Genomic DNA, 22,970 nt, shown 5'->3' on the forward strand with positions numbered 1-22,970 from the left:
TTCGAGGCACGTTTTTTCCTTCCATGTATTACGGAGTTATATCTATCTTTAGTTTCACCAAACGTATTACGGGTATGATCAAATTGGGGCAGCACAATTCGTGCCGGCCTATCTTGGGATTGTAGGGACAATATGGCCTCAATTCCGACTGTCTGTTACGTAACTGCAAGGACATGTATGTTATTAGAATAGAATACAACACGTTAATTTGTATAACACAGGTGATACAAAAGGGTCTTAACATCCAAACAGAACTCTATGCTTTGCTTCTTGGCGTACAAAATTAAGATTGCCTTAACTAACTTAATACTGATTAAGTTTAGAACGAGTAATAACAGGTCATTGTTATGCGTATAGTTATACATAAACAAGTAGCGAAATAAGCATGTAAAGGAAAAGATATATCGACAAGCATTACGAGAACAGATCTTAATTAATTAAACTAAAAGGCAAATTTGAAAATAGCAACGTCATAATTGCCCTAAATTGTCAACATCATAAAACGTCAAAAACGGACCAAATATCGTCCGAGTTGTTTGCATATAGATACCATTAAGTTATTAAGTTACAGATATTAGGTTAAGATGATTATAGGTACAATGTTTATAGGTTAAGTAACTTTTTTTTATTGTGTTTTCTGTATTCGCTGTTGTTGCTATAAATACATATTCATTCAATCGCACTTAAACTATTGTAAGACATATTTCAAAATATGGATATGGATTCCCAAAGAATCCGAAACATGTCGTCAAAAGCGACTAAAAATAATAGTGAGTAAAAACCGTACTGATAAATATTTTGACATATTCATTCAGTCATAAAACGTCAAAAACGTACCAAATATCGTCCCGGTTGTTTGCATAGATACCAAGTTGGTATTAAATCTAGATCTGGAAAGTTTGTTGACTTGGCGCGGTCGGACGGCTATAGCTGGCTATACAAACAACGCAACAGGTACCAGCTACCAGCCACGTGTACTATTGTGTTAGCAGGTGCAGATCTATGCGGACATGGTGTTCAGTATGATCTGCACAAGGTGTGCAGCACAAGGCACAATACAATACAATAAAATGAAGGGTACACGGAAAGAACATGTCTAGTCAATTTTTTTGGGAAATTAGATTTTACATAATGTAGAGCTCTTAATGAACTATTAGTTATCTTTTTCTACCACTGTATAATATATGTAATACAACTTTTTTTTAGTAAAAAAATACTTGGTCACGGAATTACCATACATTTTGACATGGTTCCAAATTTTAAAACCGCGATTACTCAAAATATAACTAAAGTGACCAGACATGTTCTTTCCGTGTACCCTTCATTCTTTTTGCTCACCAATATCAAAAGAAATATTAATAAGATGCATATATAAATTAACAAAACATCCGTGAAACACAGGCATATTAAATATATTAATAACAGGTCATCCACGTATTTTAAGTCGAAAAACGCTCGACATGTTTCACTCCGTACCTAGGAGTGTCATCAGGAGCTTGCGTTGACGGTGACGGATCGGCGCAGACTGCGCCAGAGCGCAGAGAGCATTTTTCCACTTAAAATACGTGAGTGACCCGTTATACATTTAACATATATAAATTAAACTATCATAGACAACAAGCGGTCTTATTGCTAAAGAGCGATCTTTTCCATACAACCATTTGAAGGAAAAAAGCGCATTTGAGGAAAATAAATTTATCGCGTTGGCGCAGTCGATAGGTTCGTTAGAATGGTTATTAACTGTCATCATCATCTTCCTCGCGTTATCCCGGTTTTTGTGCCACGGCTCATGGGAGCCTGGGGTCCGCTTGACAACTAATCCCGAGATTGGCGTAGGCACTAGTTTTTACGAAAGCGACTGCCATCTGACCCTCCAACCCCGAGGATAAACTAGGCCTTATTGGGATTAGTCCGGTTTCCTCACGATGTTTTCCTTCACCGAAAAGCGACTGGTAAATATCAAATGATTTCGTACATAAGTTCCGAAAAACTCATTGGTACGAACCCCGCGACCTCCGGATTGAAAGTCGCACACTCTTACCGCTAGGCCACCAGCGCTCTTATTAGGTAACTGTACTGAAACATATTGGGATAAGTATAGTTTCCTGGTTTTAAAGAATTCTCAAACATTATTATGTTCCAAAAACTCATAGTACAAATAATTATCATGACATAAATCCATGACCTCTAGTTTGAAAATAACACACATTCCGAAATGGTCCATTAGTAATTGAATCCCTCGTTCAATTATCAAATATGATAAGTAAAACGCTATGATTGCGAGAGAATACTCACACAAATAGAAAGACAAAATGAATCCACCGGGGACCGTTACACAACGATATCGAATCGGAATCTACTGCAAAATAAAACCACCGTCCAATGACTATAACATTCATCGAATATTGACTCCGCCGGTCAATGCCCCCTAACGAAATTTCACGAAAAACCCTCATCAAGGAACCACCCCGCCCGAACACCCAAATTCTTATTTCAAACTCCAGACAGGGGGGTATAGCGAAACTATTCTTATTTTAAAATCTCTCTCAACGGAATATGGCCCGAAAGAGGTTCTTATTTTAAAAATATCACGCTCCACCGAAATTTTCTTATTTTTAAAACTTGAGGGGGGTGCGAACGTTCTTACTCCGAAATCCCCACCCGGTGGCCAGTTTTGATATTCTTATTTTAAAATCGCTTGGAGCGTTCGGATTCCGTTATTAAGATGTTGGTGTGCTCTTTTACTACGTGCGCTTTAAGACACAAAGGGATATGGAGACCCTTTATACTCTGCCTGGACTTAAGACAGTCTAGGTAATTTCGTTTTGTATGGCCCTGACCGACGACCTAGATACGATAACATCCTTAAGGCTACCTAATTTAACGTTTGGAGCGTCTCGAAGCGTTTAAATTTAGAATGCACCTAATAGTGTGTTCTTAAACTTCTAATTTGAAAATTGCACGAAAAACCAAAATCGTAATATATGATCCAATTTGAGCAAATATTTTGTATTTGGAATTTATGTTCTATCGATATTCGAAATTTAAAATTTCACGAAAAACTAAAACCTATTTCATCAGAACTGTAAATAGATGAAACAATTTGAAAGAACGTATTTAGACCGGCACAAATCAATCGAATGTTAATTCGAAATTCGAATGACGAAAAATCGAACGGTGCAAGCAATCTTTCCCGCCAATTTCCATCGCTGTCAAATTTGGGACCGCGCCGTGCCACCCCACCCCAGCCTTCCCTCCCAGATCAATTTACGATAACTCGGTTTTAGCGCCATCCCGCTTCGCCTTAAGACACCCGGCTATCCCCGTCTCCCCCCCGGATAACATCTAGAACCGGCGCTGCTTGTTATCAGAACCGAATATCCGGCACGCGAATTTTCAATTTCTGCGCTGTGTCGTTAGTTTGGGTTGGCGAGTCGTGTGGATTACTGCAGTAAAAAAAGATAGTTTTATTTCATGAAATATAGACTATTTTAAAATAAAATATTCATATGAAAAACGACAACAATCCATGTTACGAAATTAATAAATAATTGAGGTACCTACTTATTTATGTCCAAACCGCCATTAAAATAAATACTTACGCTTACGTCGTGTACTTTTCCCTATTCAAAATATTTCGGGAAAAAGATTTTAAATTTCTAGTGTTTTATTTTACGAGAATCATTGTATTTTACGAGAATGAACTTAAAAAACAATAATCATAAATCTCTCTGCTTAGCCTTAAGGTTGACAGGTAGAGAATGCCTTATGGCATTAAGTACGCCTTTTGTACTGTAAGGTTTTTTCTTTTGTACAATAAAGATTAAATAAATAAATAAATAAAAACTAGAAAATTTGGAAAGTAGGCTTTACTCTTATCGCTTTTTGCTTGAACTCTTCAAATTTGTATACCTATAAGCCAATAAAAAACTACGTCTGTCAAAGAAAGTAAACTCACAAATAATTGGATATATGCGTTTAAAATAAGTAAGCACTTTAGAAATAGCATAAATCTTGCATTGAAAATCTTCGAATCCAAAGGAATTTTGTCAGATACCAAGTTCTACCCCAAAAGCCTGCCTCGACCATTCTCTCACGCGGATATGGCCCGGACTTATTTTTAACTGTTGTGTGCGTCTTTACCCATGTGTGTGTGCGTGCAAGGGAGGCGGCGCGCGTGTGTGCGCGCATTTGAAATATTCCCCCGTAGCACCACGATTTGATGTTTTTAATTAGTTTCCAACGGTTTTCGTGGCCAGTACCAGTACCTGTTCTATATTTGAAAAATTCGTTAATTACCACAAATCTTACGAACTCTAATTGAATAGTTCGTGTGGAACAATTTCGAGTTACACTTAAATGTAAACGAGATGAGGTTTCATGAAGTTTCCTTTGTGGGAAAATTGAATAGGCGGGAAGTTCACCGTCGCTTTTGTTGGGTTAACGGACATTAATGCCACGAAAGAGCGTGGAACACAATCCATTTTAAATTAGCTTAAGTATTTAAAGGGTTCTGCGAAAAATAATCAAGTTGCTAGGAAAACCTTATAGCCTGTGTTTACTGAAACGGAAACGACGAGAGGAAAAGAGGATTTTAACAATTATTTATGTACATTTCTATTCACTGCTGTCTTATAATAAGAGCTAATTTGAATTAATGTTGAATTGAGCAATTTTTAAGTTTGTACACTCAGTATCAAATACTCTGTAGCGACTGTAGCAGTCAAAGTAGCCAAATAGTTCGGTACACCATATATTTATACCGTACCGTATTTGTACCGTACTCTTTGACTACTTTGGTTTACCTAAAAAAACTCGTATCGTAGGTAATAGGAACAGTATTATGGTAGTTTATGACACTGGGTCTTTGTGGCAAGTTGTATTTAAAAAAATAATTCTATACCTATTTTAGAATTGGATAAGTAGCCTAGCCAGTTATAAGCTTATGATTCTAGTCGTTTACTTTGAGATTGGCATAAAAGAGAATTAAGAAAGTAAACCGAATCCGAATTTCAAATCTACACTCACATGTTTTCAAATTTAGAATTTGGAGTTCCACCGAATGTTTTATTTATTCTGACCACAGTCTGGAAAAACTACATCTTCATTTTTATAATCTGGTATTTTAGCGTTACTCGTAGCAGGGATTGCGATAGTCTGTGGTACTTTGGGTATGTTATCCCGGACACAGATAGGAATAGTTCACCTTTAATCTCTTGTAATCTGCTGTTTTCGGTTTGTTAGTGTAAGAATGTTAGTAGCCTGTGGTTTTTGGGTATTTATCGTTACTACCTGTTGCTAGGCTTTGTTTTTGTTGATCGTTGCCAGTTTCGGAGTTTCAGTTGGGCTTATTATGGCGCGCGGTTACGAATGTGTTTTAGCTAACTGTTTGAATTGCTTAACTTGTTAAGGTATTATACATTACGTGGGATTAATATTATGTCACATGTTATTACTGGATTCCTTTCATTTATAGATACCATACAAATACAAATTCATAAGTACTTCATACTAGGTTGGCAAATGCCTTACCAATTTATTTATGCGTACATATGGCGTATTTAGGGTAGGTATATTTTAGTTTAGTTTAGACCCCGACGCAAAAAGGGGGTTATAAGTTTGACCGCTGTCTGTGTGTCTGTCTGCGGCACCGTAGCTTTTAAACGGGTGAACCGATTTGTACGCGGTTTTTTTAAAAAGCAGGATTTATTACAATATGTTTTATAATAATCGAATCATCCGTTTCATTGCGTTGGGTGTTTTTAACAAAGATCTACAACAAATAAATTAAAAAATTCTATCCCAGTGGCAAACAATCATACAAGCTATATAAATGAAAATCGGCTACCTACCTACCTAATAGTCTTTTACAACTCCATCAGGAGTGTCACATTCGTGTATAACTGTGCAATTGTTTGGAGATCCTATTCTAATTTGTTCGTTACCGACCTAAAAAAACCTAAAAACTTTTTGAATAACTAGTAGTCTGTGGAGAATACCTCGACAGCGTATCTTCTTATCTTATATTATCTTTCAGGGTTGCCGCTCGAGTGCCATGGCGGAGTGTTCGTTCGCTCGCTGCCAACAGGAACGACGCGCAATCCGCAAAGAGCTACAGCGCTGGACCAAGAACATGGTCTATATACTCGGTGAGTGACATCCCTAGCGAGTCAACAGATTAGTCAGTGACAACCCTAGCGAGACAGAAACGACGCGCGATCCGCAAAGAATTGCAGCGCTGGACCAAGAACATGGACATACTCGGTGAGTGACAACCCTAGGGAGTCAGCAGATGATCCATAAAAATGCTACACTTTTAAGGTAAAATAAGATAAATTTTATTTTATTAAAAAAAAAAACTATAATCAAGTAATGTAAACATACAGACATGGTTTAGAATAGTCAACATAAAATATAAAATCATAAGAATGTAAGGAACCAAACTTTTGCTCTTATGATAATTCACAACTTGACTCAATTAAACCAGACCAAAAATTGGTGACCTAATATTTTCATAATAATCATAAGAGTAGCATTTCGTAAACGACACTTTGGTCGAAAGCTCCAGATAACTTAAGAAGTTAATTATACTTAGTATACTATACTGTACTGTATACAGGCGCAGGGCGGACACGCCATACATACAAAAAATTCCGTTTCTATGTGTGAACGGCACGTCTGTCCACGCGTCACGCGTCATGCGTCATTGTGTGAGTAAGTTGCTTAGAAACCGAACTGAGCGTTCGGCAAAAGCTCGTCAATCTGCTGTCGCGGGGCGAGGTAATTCGAATCGGGGCGGGGCGGTGCGTGGCCGTTCTGAATAATAATACTATTACTTATTCTGTGGTACAGGTTAATTCACGAAAGCTGTCACGAATGGAATAAACGAAACTTTCATTGTATGAGTGACACCCGTATCGATATACAGTCAGAGCCTCCATTTTATTGGTTAATGTGATACACGTGCCAGGTCTTGTAAATCGACCTGTGCCCCTAGTGTAAATTTCATTCCTAGTAACTTCATTATCTATGGGATTTGGAGTATTCAAAACGTCCCGCTTGGCGCGCTGTTCAAAATCCTATACAAAAATAGGCACAACGCAAACGTGAAAGCTCGTCACGTTATCGAATGAAATTTACACTTTTTCTGTAGTTGTTTCAACGAATCCTAAGCCACCTAGGCCATATTATTCTCGCATTTAAGTAACATAAAATTCCAACTTCTGACCTCTTCAACTTGCATCCTAAAAACTTCGAAATGAGCGCGGCCAAAGTACGAACTCCAAAAAGCGTAACTTATGTAATAAACCGAGGAGCGGCCCTAAAACTCAAACACGGAACAAATGCATACGCGTTTCAGACTTCTAATTTTGAAGTCCAGTTTTATTAAGTTCGTATGCGGTATATGTAATTTTGTTTAACAAAGCTAACCCTGCATTGACTGCAATGGCAGAGTGCGTAAGTGTCACCATAGGTAAACATCAAATTCACCGCCGGACATATTCGAAAGCATTTTTACCCAAGCTGAAACCGAGACCACCGGGCGGACACGCTATACATCAAAAATCATTTGCGCCTCTATGTGTGAACGGCACGTCTTCACATCGAGCATCATGCGTCATTGTGTAAGTTGCTTAAAAACAGTACTGAGCGTTCGGCGAAAGCTCGTCAATCTGCTGTCGCGGGGCGAGGTAATTCGAATCGGGGCGGGGCGGTGTGTGGCCGTTCTGTATGATAATACTATTACTTATTCTGTGCCGAGGCCTCCGTTTTTATGATACAAAAGGCAAAGGAGCAGATGAATCGCTTGAAAATGGACACCAGGAATACCAGAGGGGTTAAGATAAATACGAGTACGCTCTTTTCTTGAAGGTTTGAAGGTCGTATCGGTCCGGAAATACCGCGGGCGACAGTTCATTTCAGTTTAGCTGTGCGAGGCAGGAAGTTTCTGGACAAACGCACAGTTGAGGACTGCCAACCATCTAAGTGGTGAAGATTGACATGTTGTCGCGTAGAGCAATAGTTATAGGTTAGACGGACTAGATTTCAAGCTGTTTTTACGAGTCTGTATTGATTCCTATAAAGTTTTAAGTCATAATGTATTGTTTGTCCGCATTTTCGTTAGTCATAATTTGTTTTTTTCTCAGAAACGCGTAACTTTTCAGAATTGCCATAAAACAAACCTAACTTAACCTAACCCATCTATAGGATAACCTTTCGAAAGCCCTAAAGAGTTAACGGTTTCAGAATTATGACTAATGATAATCTGACAATCATTACATTATGACTTTCAATAATTATGTCAAACAAAGGGATCCGGTTTTTACTGACCTATTTTTTTTGTCCTACTCACTGCATGGTGCGGTAAAATCAAATTTATTATTCTAGCGTGAAAGCAAAATTATCGTTCCGGTAAATGGGTATCGGGAAACGATTAAAAGCATCCCAAAAACGTTATTTTAAGAGCTTTTGTGTAACGCAGTTAGTGCACCGAACTTGGCCAATCGATTCGCGGTCCACATTCTATTTCATATGGAAATTTGGGTGTCAGACGTTTCACTGTCCTACCAAGGGAATAAAAATAATTTTGGGTCTTTAAGAATTTGTGTTTTATGATAGTTTTGTTACATGAAAAAAAAATATACATTAAAAAATATACATAAAAAAAAAACACTCTTCTAAAAACCTAGTCTAACCTCCCGCACGATCGTATCATTTCGTCATAGCCCTACAAAACTATTTTATGAAGAAAACAGGCGTATAATGCTGGTAATAAATATTTGAACTTGGTAAATCGATTCGCCCACAATCTGTTTCATATGGAAATTTGGGTGCGTTTCGACGACTGTTAGGAAAGTATAGTGGAGATACGAGTTTGATGTAGAATCGAAGTAACACTCAGATTTAAAAGCGACATTGTAAAATAACATGAAATTTAACATGAACATTTACTAGTTTTCGTTGCTAGAAATTTTGTATGTAAAACTTCTCGCCCTAATTTCTTTGTATTACAATGTCTAGCAACAAAAACTAGATATCATAATACTTGGATGTTCATGTCAAATTTCATATACCTAATGCATGAACTTCGATTTTAATAACAAAACTTCCGTGAGGCACTGACATTTAGATATATTAAATTCACATTATGGAGCGAAACATGTCGAGCAATCACCGACTTTATAAACGTGAGTGATCTGGTTTAATATATCTCGATTGTGTGGGAGCCGTTTTGTAGCGGCGGGTTCGTGTGAGTCGTGTGACTTAAGAAAATTCGGAACGGATCACTCTAAACCTAAAGCGCATTTAAAGCGGGAAAGCGTATCAGAGACTAGTGTACAATGACTTATTACTACGTATTAAAACGATTAAAAAATACATGCATTAAACGGGTCTACTGTTTTTAACTTACTCTAAAACGTGAAATGTTTTAATATGTATTTGAAAAAGTTAGCATTTGCATTTTATAGTAAGGGTTTGTTGGATTTGCCATTATTACACCTAATAATTGTAACATTTTAAGGTACATTTCACTCAAACATTTAAAGTACAGTAATAATGTCGGTAGGCGAAGAAAACAAGTCGGTCAGGCCACTTACCTGAACCGGGTATAAAAGGGTGATGCTCGCCGACGAGCGGTCACTTGTTGTGCTACCAGCGCCACGGACAGAGATAAGTACCTTAATCTGATTATTTATAAACTTGCATAAAATTAAATAAATTGATTATTGAAAATGTGGTTGTTTAGAAATAATAGAAGTATTGTTTTATGAATAATGTTGTTTATCAAATACTTTCACTGCTATTAAATTATACGAGATCTTTTAGACTATTCATCATGTGATTCATGTGTTGCCAATAAATAAGTATGTCTCGGGTGAATTATAAACTAAGCAGTTTTATTAGCACTCGCTTGTATAAATAATTAATATATATCCTAAAAATGAAAACATATTACTTTAACACTAAGATTAATTAAATAAAAAGTAATTTACTACTTTTGTCCTATTTTAGAACACTTTAAATTTATTTGTGGTATTTTAAACTTGTATTCTGAAGTATAATTAGCGTCGGGAGTTATTCCCAGCTATTCAGGCTGAAGTTTTGACGTGTTGACAATTGTTTTCTGTATCCACAGTATTATTTAATTAACTTATTTAAATATTGTTTTGTATTGTTATTCTTTATTCAAACAGTAATAATAACAATCACCATCTTTCTACAATGAGGCAGTTTTATTATCCCTTTTTATCTTACGCAGTTCCATTCCTTATTTAGTTTAGTAGTATGAGATCCCTTATAGGTGAATTATAGTAACATTTTAATACCTACCTAATATATAGTATGAAGAAAATAAGTTCAGAAGTGGAGATATGTTTTACCTAGACGTCCCTTAACAGTATCAATTAAATATTTCAGAGTATGGATTCAATTCTGCTAACCATGTCTGCTTACTGCCATCCGAGATGCAGTTTCTTCGAACCGGCGACAGGATGACGTCGCGCTTCCAATGTTCGACCCTGCTACCAGTGGCAACGAAGCTGAGCCGTGGTGCAGCAATAAATATCGAGACACTGCACGGAACATGGACGGACTGGCGTCGTTATGATAGCCAAAGCCGGTAAGGCCCTTATGGGCTCCACATTATTATGTGAAAACTGTGAAACTTTTGTTACTTAGACTTGTACCCACCTAATTTTTTAACTCTGACTGCTATCATATTGTGAATATGCAATAGAAAAACTTTGGGTTCTTCGGAGGGCTAAATTTAGTTTTACAGAACAGTTAATCGAGCTAGTTTATGGTAGTATACGCGATGTAAATGTCTAAATGTCATCCTTTAATAGTAGAATTAATTAGTCTTTTTACAACTTATCCTTTCGGGCGGCAAAGCAATATTTTAAATCTTCGCCAGTTTAGTTGCGAATTTATAAAGAAAATGGTTACGATGAATTGAGTTGTTGGTATAAAGATCGCAGGCCACAAAATCTTACTGTTCTTACAACTGAAAACTGTCAAATTCAAAAGACTAAAGATAATTTATGAAGTAGATATATATGATACATATGACAATGGTTTTATTGTGTTCATTTTACCTCAATGGCGTAGGGAGTGGCATACTTCTTATTTTCGCCACTATTTTAGACCCTGTCAGATTTCCAGATACTTGTTTAGAACTACAAGTTTACGTAGTTAAGGATACGGACCTCGATTCTAACGTATAGGAAGGAATACCGTTAAAATCGTTACGTGATTGTAGTTGCTGATTTTGTTTGGTTGTATATTTATGAGTAACCAATCAATACTTGATTGAGTAATCAACCACATTGCTTCCTATCTTAGTGACTATGTTATGTCCCAAAGCCTGTTATTGAGCACTTAGACCATTTTACCAAAACATAAAAATATATATAAATTACATAGTCCATTTTACTCCCAAGGGAGTTAGAACTCGTACGAACCAAGTAGTACTGAATAAAACACTTTGTTAAAAGTTAAGGTATAAAATGGGTTTTATCTTCACTATACTGTTTATAATTTAATTGTTTTGTTTATGTTTAAAAATAATTCATTGATAAATAAACGTTTTCAATTATGGCTAAATGCTGGACGGCGATGTCAGCGGCGTATTTAATAATGATTTCGCTTAAAATTTAGTTTTTTTTTGCAAGCGTGATGAAAAACATTGTGTAACTCCGGGGTGGAAATATTGCAAACTCGAGTCCTTAATTCACTCTAGCCAGCGACGTCGTGAATCTATGGACCTCTAGTTGCGGAATTTGTCTTACCGGTCGTTGCACAATGTACTTACTATATTACATTGTACCTAAAGGGAGCAGATTTAATTGTCGCCTCGGTTACAACCGATGTAATAATTTCTGGTTTTGAGGAGCGGTAACCTATGTAAAAAAAATCAAAACATTTAACTGATCAGTGAGTATAGACTATAGAACGAAACAGCCATTCAGGTCCTAAACAAGGGTATTTGTATCCGATTATTAAAACACCTGTTCCATTTCAAACCATCCATTTAGACTATGCTGTCCCTTTCCCACTCTCTAATGATGGCTATTAATAAAACAAATTGATGTAGTAAATTTTGCATATTCAAAACTATCAACTCGAGGGAATTTATATTTACTATTCGCGAGATACTGATTCTTTGCCCCACAGTAAAATAGCAATTTACCTACTAATCAAGGAACTAAATAATTTCAGCGCTAATATCGTTAAATTCAATTCCATTCAAATATATATTATTCATGTAGGCCTAACAACAAGCTCTTATGAATAGTATTACATATATATTACCTAAGAGCAATTTATTAATGTTAATATTATTCCATAAAAATATTTAATTATTAATATACAGATCAAATTTAATAGGTACAGGTAGTTTTACAAAATGGTCGTCAAAAATAATTATATAAAAAATACTAGTGTAGAATGTTTCTAAAATGAAATTTAAATAACAAAAAAAAACAGACCATACATTGGAATATCCATTTCATCATTAATTCAATAATTTCGAATCGTAATTAATCCCACGTTGTTTTATCATTCATGTAGTCTTGTGTGGTAGTATAAGCTTTGAAAATAAGTTTACGATTTACATAATTCTTAAATGTATTAATTGATAATTCAATAATATGGTTTGGAAGTTTTCTATAAAATCTTACACCATTATCCATGAATATTTTTTTTAGTTTTATGGAGCCGAATAAAGGGCACTACGAGCTTATGTTTATTTCTAGTATTAATATTATGAATGTCACAATTTTTCCTAAAATTAACAACTATTGTCATGTACGTACAGAATATTCTTATACATGTTTTGATAGTGCACTGTCATTATGTGTTAATTTCCTTAAATGTATCTCTCTTAGAATCTCTATGGTTCACTGTAAGTATATATTACTCAAAATGACCGTTTGGGGAACTACATAAAGATCATAATGCCCAGCGTTACGTTTGAACCAATATGTTAAATACTTCTTGTGATGATAGGTCAGACTGGCCGAGCTCTTTGTGGACTGTGGTTCTTTAAACACCAGTACCAGTAAAAATTGACTTGATTTACCCCGGAATATTTATTGGTTGGACGCAGTGTAAATCTCTCTTGTATACAAGCTCGACTAATTGAAGTCCTAGGAGTCAATATGAATACTTCTAATACTGACTTACAAGCAGATAGGCAATATGCATATATCAACGACTATGTTTACTAGCAGAAAATTCTAGGGAGCGTTTTAATTCAGTAAGACGCAATAACAAAGTACCTAATGTACCTATATAATATCGGTGATATGGAACATAGACAAAATGATAAATTGAATCTTCATAATTTGTGCTAATTATTCGTGAAGCATTCCACTAAAATATTATCTACGTCACGCAATACGCTTATGCTTAATAATTTTGATTTGCTTATTTAGAATTAAACAATGGCTTAAATAACTAAAAGTGGCAGTAATATTTTTGTAGAATGCGTCAGTTTTAGCCGTGTTGGATATGTGTAAATTGTTTGTATTGGTATATCGGTACATATAAAAACTGATTCATAATATGTAACTATGTACATTCATGTAAAATATATGAAATTCAGAACGATATGAATGTTATTCTGCTGGTCGGTTATATGTCTGATGTTTGCTTGGCTTCACGTGCAGCAGGTGTTGGAGCATTCATGTCAGGGCATATAGCTACTAAAATGATTGTTAATTATATTATGTATACTGCTGGTCGGTCACTAGTCTGATGTTTGCCTGTCTTCACGAGCAGCAGGTGTCGGGGCATACATGTCAGGGCTTTTGGCTACTAATATGATTGTCAATTAAATGTATACTGCTGGTCGGTCACTAGTCTGATGTTTGCCTGTCTTCACGAGCAGCAGGTGTCGGGGCATACATGTCAGGGCTTTTGGCTACTAATATAATTGTCAATTAAATGTATACTGCTGGTCGGTCACTAGTCTGATGTTTGCCTGTCTTCACGAGCAGCAGGTGTCGGGGCATACATGTCAGGGCTTTTGGCTACTTATTGATCTGTTGATATGTTCATAACAGTTTGAACAAAAAAATGTGATTTAGTATAAGATATTAGAATGTGACTTAAGGTAGGTCATAAAAAAATGTAAATGTGCAATATTATACATTATTATAAATTTAAATATTAATTTTTATAGTTTTGTACTTCGAGATCGAAGTATTAGTCAGTATGGCCGTGTTGGATTTGCCATTATTACACCTAATAATTGTAACATTTTAAGGTACATTTCACTCAAACATTTAAAGTACAGTAATAATGTCGGTAGGCGAAGAAAACAAGTCGGTCAGGCCACTTACCTGAACCGGGTATAAAAGGGTGATGCTCGCCGACGAGCGGTCACTTGTTGTGCTACCAGCGCCACGGACAGAGATAAGTACCTTAATCTGATTATTTATAAACTTGCATAAAATTAAATAAATTGATTATTGAAAATGTGGTTGTTTAGAAATAATAGAAGTATTGTTTTATGAATAATGTTGTTTATCAAATACTTTCACTGCTATTAAATTATACGAGATCTTTTAGACTATTCATCATGTGATTCATGTGTTGCCAATAAATAAGTATGTCTCGGGTGAATTATAAACTAAGCAGTTTTATTAGCACTCGCTTGTATAAATAATTAATATATATCCTAAAAATGAAAACATATTACTTTAACACTAAGATTAATTAAATAAAAAGTAATTTACTACTTTTGTCCTATTTTAGAACACTTTAAATTTATTTGTGGTATTTTAAACTTGTATTCTGAAGTATAATTAGCGTCGGGAGTTATTCCCAGCTATTCAGGCTGAAGTTTTGACGTGTTGACAATTGTTTTCTGTATCCACAGTATTATTTAATTAACTTATTTAAATATTGTTTTGTATTGTTATTCTTTATTCAAACAGTAATAATAACAATCACCATCTTTCTACAATGAGGCAGTTTTATTATCCCTTTTTATCTTACGCAGTTCCATTCCTTATTTAGTTTAGTAGTATGAGATCCCTTATAGGTGAATTATAGTAACATTTTAATACCTACCTAATATATAGTATGAAGAAAATAAGTGGTTCATCCATTAATTACGTCACACGAATTTCGAGGTTTTTTGACTCCTACCCCCTCCTTGTCACTCCCCCCACCCCACCCCCTAAACTTGTGATGTAAATAATGGATGAACCCTAATAACACAAAAATAGTTTTAATTAAAAAAGTCAATCAATTAGTTTAGTAATTGGACATTTCGAAGGGTAGACTGGGGTGGTTTGGGCCAAGATTAAAGCCGTCGGTATCGCATTGCGCCTAATTCTATACGAGGATATACTCGTAGAGAAGCTATGCACCGGGCGTTCCACAGTGGACGCGTTGTCTGAAGGAATCTTGTGACTATATATTTATTTAGCTTTAGTTTTCTTTCTAATGTTGGCGTTAATTCTATACGAGGATATACTCGTAGAGATGCTTCGCAGCGGGTGTTCCACAGTGGACGCGTTGTATGAAGAATTCTTGACTTTATTTATTTTACTTTAGCTTTCTTCGGGCTATTGACTACCAGCACGAGAAAAAAAACCATTCCTCTTAAAAACCTAGTCAAAATAAGATTCATCAAATAACTTATATATAGGTCAATAATTTACGCCACCAAATTAGATCTAATGGCCCTAAATAAATAAAAGCCTAATGGTGTTGCTATACACATTCATGAGCTCTGTCCTGATACGCACGATCGTGCTTTATAATTTTACGCTCAATTTAAGCTTTGGTTTCTATCCATGTGTTGATCCACTTTTTATTATATGATATTCTGAGGTTTTTTTTAATCAAAAAACGATGTAGGTGACAGAAAATGTAACCCCAAATTAAAGTATTTCAAAGAAACTTATTTTTTGGTATTCCCGGCCTTCACGAGAAGGTCGAGAAGGTCCATGATTGACGCTCACATCACAGGTGACTGACCCCAAACATATAAGCTGGACTGCTTTCAAAACGAATAATAATCAAACGCACGATCGATCGATATCATTTTGAAGCGGCAAACTGGAATATTGTCAAAACTAGAATTTTTCAAATTCCCACGCACGATCGTGTCAGTCTGTGCTTCGTCAAGTAAAAAATGGCACAATCTTTTTTGTAAAATGTACTCCAGCATGTAAATTTAAGGTTAAGTATTGACCGTTTGTGTTGTATTCTTTATAGCGTAGTTAAAGTTCTTTTTATATATATATATATATATATATATATATATATATATATATATATTCTAAAAAGTGCCCAAAACCATTCTAAAACCAACTTCCCGACAAAATCCATAATACCCATTACGAATCCGCGACCACTGTGGCGCGTTGCATCGGTCGCATCTAACGCGCAAGCGCGGCGGCCGCGCCACCAAACAACCTGTTGCAACCAGGCCAGCGTGCACATGCACCGCTCAACCTCGCGAGCACACCGAAAAACACCGGAAATCCTCTAAATTTAAAAAGAAAGTTCCAAAATTCAAAATTCACAAAAAAATCTTTGCTTTAAGTTTTTCATTGTGTAAAAATTAGTGAAGTGTAAACAGTGATTAATTGATCTAAGAAAGTTCATGTATTAGAATTCGGCTTGTAGTTTTCGAATTCGGAATTCAAATTTGGTGCAGCGCAGCGGCAGCCGGGCGTCGGCAACAAGTGGTCGACTGATGCGTCTCCCGGTAAATGTGCCACTGTTATACGGCTTTGCATGCCCGCTTTTGCGGGATTACGTTGCGTTCCTCGTTCCGGTTAAATTCGGTGTTTCACGTTTATTTGCTCAGTTAGCTTATTTACCGCTTGCCCGTTTCGGCCTACGATACTCTCGCGTTCCAAATTTGAGTTACGCTTTTTTTAATTTAGTTTTTAAAACGATTGTTTGAGACTATTTACAAACAGCCAGTGGACTTGGTGGAAATTTAGGAAAAATATATAGTTTTTAAGTGGGTGGGGCACCGATTGAATTTCTTTTGTCTTAGTCTTTGGCCGCGCCATCTTAGGTCGTTCGGCAAAAAAAAAGTGTCATGGCGGCTTCCTAGATTCGAGTTTTTTGTCTCACAAGCACACAATGATACTCGTAATTGTGTAATCTCAAATGCTAATTCTTTTTTAACAATATGTCCATTAAGGTTAGCAGTTTGTCATTGTTTTTTTATTTCTAATGTTGTTTTGTCATGAAACGTAGATACTTAGGAATAATTTTAGGCGTGATTTAGAAATTAGAATTTATAGGTTTCCTGATGGTTTAGACCTTAGTTTAGATATTAACTGTTTGGCTGTCGGGTTGCTATGACTTTGAAACTGGACTGAGACAGTTTTAAACATATTTCGAATAACACGCTCACCTATTTAGTGAAGTTTGACCGTGTGATAAAACTTTAGAGTTCAAGCTATTATTATACATAAATTTGCGGCGACATTGTACATTTAGAACAAGGAATTAGACATTCTGGTTTCAAAATATGGCTTTTTGCAAGAAATATATCGACAGAACGGGAAGCTGTAGAAAGTAGGACTTTTACAGTTTTAGATTAGATATTGATAAGCACCGTATTTATTTATAGATAAATGGCCGATTAAATTAGTTTAAAGTAAGTATATTTGGTAAGTATTAAATATATTGAAATGGGTCGCTTAGGTATACTTAATTTGCTCGACAAGTTCAATATAGGTACCTATTTATGTATTTATGAATGTGTCTCACGGAAGTTTTAAATATTGAGACGTTTTTATATACGAAAGTAAATACGAATTTGATTAAAAAGTACCTAAATGGAAATCAAGAGGACCTGCTTTTGCCCAGCAGTGGGACACTATAACAAGCTATAAAAAAAAATTGAGGCATTCTTGTATTATATCTATATCTTAAGCAAGTAAACGACTTTTCATTACAACTAAACGGATTTTTTGAAATGCCGTGTAAGTGTTTTATATAAATACTTATCGTGCATAAAATTTGTACCGTAAAAAAGGCAAAAAGGGCAAACTTTTGAGAGAGAAAAAGTAAAAATCAGCAGTCTAATAACATTATGCTCTAATCTAAGTAAGTAAGTTATAAGGCTTATCTACAATTATAATTGTAATTTCTTCAGGGACTTCAGAGTTTCCTTCATGGCGAGAAAGTTGCGATGTTCTTGCTGTCAGGACTTCGTAGTTTATAAACGATGCGTTCTACAAAATAATACGGTTGCTGTTTAATAAAAAAATAAATTGACCTAAAGTTTTCAACACTAGATTTCACATTTTAAAAATTTTACAATCTTTTTCATAAAGATCTTAAATTTATTTATTTTATTTTCCTTTCTTTAACTTAGGTATTCCATTTTGCCCCGGTCTCCCCGATTCCTTCCATTAGGGCCGGTACTGCAACCCGACACAACTAGTTAGGACAAATGATCATTATGATAAAAAAATATTAGGGAACGCAAAAATAGGATAAACATTTTAGGGATTCCAATATTAGATCCGGTATATTTAGGGCCGTCTACTTTAACGAGTATTGTATCGTCACCCTTCCGTCTGTCCTCGATCGATTCAGGAATTAGTCTGCAGCTCATCCTCAGACTAATTTAATGCATCCCCCCTTTTTCGCGTGTACCTAACAAGACAAGGGAATGCTTTGATAATTACCTATTAATCACTACATAATACAAAACAAAGTCGCTCCGTCTGTCTGTATTACGCTTAAATCTTAAATTACGTCAAAGAGGAGATAATATTATAGAGCGGTACTGTCATAGTAAATTTTGTAACCACAGTAAATTCACTGCCATCTATCGACACATTTTAAAACTAAAAATGAAGATTTATAAAAATACGATAAAATGTATTTAAATATGGATACATGTTTATTTATTTTCATTAATTATTTTTTTATAATTTTGACCCATGTTCTTTCACTGATATGCGTTAAAATTGTTAAATAACAAACGAAACCGTCAACGCACTCTATACTAGAGTAGGCCAAAGACACTGGCGCCATCTGATCGAGTCAAATTTTCGTGATTTTTGAGGCACGTTTTTTCCTTAGACTGTATCCATCTATTACGGAGTTATATCTATCTTTGATTACGTGATGCTAAATGCTAGTGATGTTTTAAACCTTTATTAATAGATAGTGATTTAAGAGGAAGGTTTAGACTTATAATTTGTTAAAAGTCACACGAACCCTCTGCTAAAAAGCCGCTCCGATACAATCGAAACATATTCGGCAAAAGCCGATAGAAAATAGTACATTATTGTCGAGGCTCGGAAGTAGCTACTTGCTGGCTGAGGATTCGTTTTAAACGGACGACCTTGGGAGTCCGTTTAATTGAATCCGAAGCCAGCAAGTAGCCTTCCAGCCGAGTCATATATAGTGCTTTTCTCAAAAATGGCGCAATAAATACAACTATAATAGAAATATTTTACAGAAGCAACGTTTTTATGTATATATTTTCACAGAAAAAAGTAAAAGATTTGCTTTGCCGCCGTTTTTTTTTTTAAATTAAAAATAGAAGTGTATTTTTCTGCTGAAAATACGCCAACCTATTTGAGACACCTAAATAGTCGCGGTACCAACATTATAATAATAAGTACTGATCATCTGTTTGGCTGTTTAATGGACCTATGCCTTCATTTGATATGGCCACTTCAACTTTTAAAAAGTTAGGAACTCGACAAATAATGGAATTTGTATGCAACATTGCAGTCCCGAAATCGAGACTGCAATGTTTTTAACTTTTTAATTTTTTCTCTGACCATAAACAACGCACTTCGCGACCAACTTTTTAACCGGCAACGTCGACTTTGCCGTCCATTTTTGAGAAAAAACCTTTTTTCGCATCGCATCGGCCGGCGCCTGCCGACGCGCCGACGCATTTTCGCTCTTATTGCGTAGTAATAAAGGTTTTTTTCTATCGGCTCTAGCCGATTCCGCGTCGATATATTTGTGGAGACCCTTTCATTTTAAAACGACGTGCAGACTTACATGGAACTTGCCATAAACATGTACGTAACATATGTTTATCTATGTCTGGTCAGGGGTGCGAAACTCCTCGCTTCGGACAAACTCGGCTCCGTTCGGCTCAGCATTGCTCCGAGCAATTATTAGGGTTGGCACGACGTCCCTTTGCGTGCACGACCACAGATAAGATAATGACCAGAATTTCGACAACCCTAAACAGCCGAAAGGGATAGTGCCATATATTCAAAATTCAAAATTGTTTATTGCATATCACATTACACATTATTAGGTGGGAGCTTATAAGTAGGTGGGTTAACATGTGACACCCTGCAAGGGCACAGCAATATACTTAGAACTAACATGCATTTAAATTAACATTGTTAATCATGTTTATCGTTTAAAAATTCATTCACATTGTAATAACATTTGTTGACTAAAAATGTTTTTAAGTGTTTATTAAACATCGGCAGTTTTTCAATATTTTTTAGGGAGTTTGGTATTAGGTGGTTGTATAATTTAATTAGCATGTAGTGGGGGCTAGATGAGACTATTTTTAGTTTTGAGAGGGGTAATTGAAGTTTATTTAAGTTTCTATTGTTCCTTTTGATTTTTGGTGCTGTCGGAGTAAACAACTCCGTATGTTTCCTAACAAATTTGCATGATTCAAGGATGTACATTGACGGTAGAGTTAATATTTGGAGTTTCTTGAGAAAGTGACAGCATGATTCGACCCTGAACCGCTGTTAAACTTCGATTCTGTAGGAAGTTTCCTTTCTGTACGGTGTAGTACCTTACCTACTATTATTTATTCTGTGGTCTGGTACTAGGTAGTTTTCGTTGCTAAAATTGTTATACAAGAAAAATAGAGCGAATATAAATTTTGTATTGTGAAACTTATTCGCTTTAATTTATTTGTAATTCAATTTCTAGCAACAGAAACTAGTACTAATCAGACATTTATGTACACCCATGGACAAATTTAGAGGTACACAAAAAAAAGTTTAATTACTAATTTTGAAATTACTCTAGGTGCTGTAATCCTGTGATACCTTTTTTTTGCGATCCTTTAAATTTGTCCATGAGTAGGGTCAAGGAGGGAACAGGCTAAGAAAAAAATAGCCAGGTACAGTGGCTCACTCAACCTAATTACGACATGAGAGAGGCTATGAGCTTAGCAGAAACATTGGTTATTCACACGTAAGGGTGCTACAGTGTATAGCGACATTTGGGCGACTGAGCCACTGTTTGACTTGAGTCACTGTTTCCGCCTTGACCCTATATGTTACTTGAATGTTTATGTCATATTTTATGCTAAATATTTCAGAATGTTTTAAAAGAGCGTAAGTAGGTAGCGTTAGTGAAACTTATTCTAAATTAAATTTCAAGATAAATGACAAAGGCATACTTGCTACCAACCAACCAGCGTCTTCAGCTTTCGTGGCTAAAGCCACAACTCCAACAAATGTAGCCAAGTTATCACTGAACAAATTGACAAAAACAGAAAAACAATGGCTAATAAAGATACAATTGCAAATACAATATGGCCCCCGCTGCGCGTCATTATTTGGATCATGTCACGCGCAGACGGCTGATTCGCGAAGCGTCTCGCTCCGATTCTAATCGTGCCTAATATAACTTGAACCTCAAACCATAAAATCTATACGTATTAGGATTTGGTATCTGGTTATACTGTACGCTACTTAAAGGGGCCCACTGACTATCAGTCCGCCGGACGATATCGGCCTGTCAGTTAGAACAAAAATTTGACAGTTCCGAACAACTGACAGGCCGATATCGTCCGGCGGACTGATAGTCAGTGGGCCCCTTAAGAGTCACGTCAAACCACAGCAAACATAATTTCTATGTCTGGTACTACTTTTCGTTACTATTAGATAATGTAAGAAATTACATATCTATAATAATTCAATGTTTTTATGAATAATAATAACTGCATCAATAAATTACTCTGATATTTAGATTAAGGTAATATTTAAAACTTGACAATTTAAAAGTGCTTGTTGCTAGGCCTATTTGAATAAAGAATATATTGACTATTGACTATTACAGCGATTAGAAGTTTTACCACAGAATATAATTATAATAGTACTAGGTACAGAAGATTCACTCCCTAACAAAACGCGACTACTACGCGCAAGGCGGCGCAAGCGCGTGCAGGCGTCCGTTCCATAGCGGGGTACGGCAATTACTATGGCTAAACCTCAAAATTGAGGCGGCCGCAGGTACTTGTAGCGACGCGACGAAATCGCGGAGTGAGACACGCCTGGTTTTACGCTGTCTCCTAAACTATTCACAAGCACCCTCTTAGAAATTTTCAAGAGCCTGGGAGGCTAGGGGAATAGTCGTCGTTGATAGACTATCAAATCTTCGTTTCGCTGACGACATTGTTCTCTTTGCCCCTTCTGCAGCAGAACTACAGCAAATGCTCCAAGATCGCAACGCAAGCCTTCAGGTTGAACTTCAAATGAATCGTGTCTCTTAAGTAGGTACATATATATAAGTAACACTATGGTTTACAGAGTGACCCAGGAGACACAACATCCCGATAAGCTCTTGATTACGTCTCCTAGGTCACTTACACTGGTCCGCCAGTGCCGTTCGTCTTGCGTTGTAACAACTCGTGTGTCATACTTGTCATTGCTCACCGAAACGTCCGTCCGAATTTAACGCTAAAAACGCGATCGGTATAACGGTATTGGCAGGCTTATTTTTATTGTCTAACCAATAATTTGAATGTAGGTTTTAATAAATTAACTAAATTATTACCTACTTATTGCACCTACTACTCTTTTTTTTACTGCGACAATAAATAACATTTTTTTTTATTAATCTACGTTACAAATAGGGATTTAAAAATAATAAACACACGGGATAATTTGGTTTATCACCAATGTATTTTACTATAGATTTAGATTTATTTATTTCATAATATTAAATTACAATATAAATTATTTTTACAC

The 22,970-nt window shown here is 35.9% G+C and overlaps 1 protein-coding gene across 1 annotated transcript in view; it reads left to right on the forward strand.

Annotated features, from left to right (window-relative positions):
• LOC134750488 (mushroom body large-type Kenyon cell-specific protein 1) overlaps positions 1-22,970 on the forward strand; it is a 235,783-nt gene that overhangs the window by 69,991 nt on the left and 142,822 nt on the right. The window contains exon 2 of the mRNA XM_063685665.1: positions 6,038-6,149. Within this exon, the coding sequence (XP_063541735.1) occupies positions 6,056-6,149 (94 nt within the window). The 5' untranslated portion in view covers positions 6,038-6,055. The remainder of the gene's footprint in view (positions 1-6,037; positions 6,150-22,970) is intronic.

Source organism: Cydia strobilella, chromosome 20 (assembly GCF_947568885.1).
Source record: "Cydia strobilella chromosome 20, ilCydStro3.1, whole genome shotgun sequence".
NCBI classification, from domain to species: domain Eukaryota; kingdom Metazoa; phylum Arthropoda; class Insecta; order Lepidoptera; family Tortricidae; genus Cydia; species Cydia strobilella.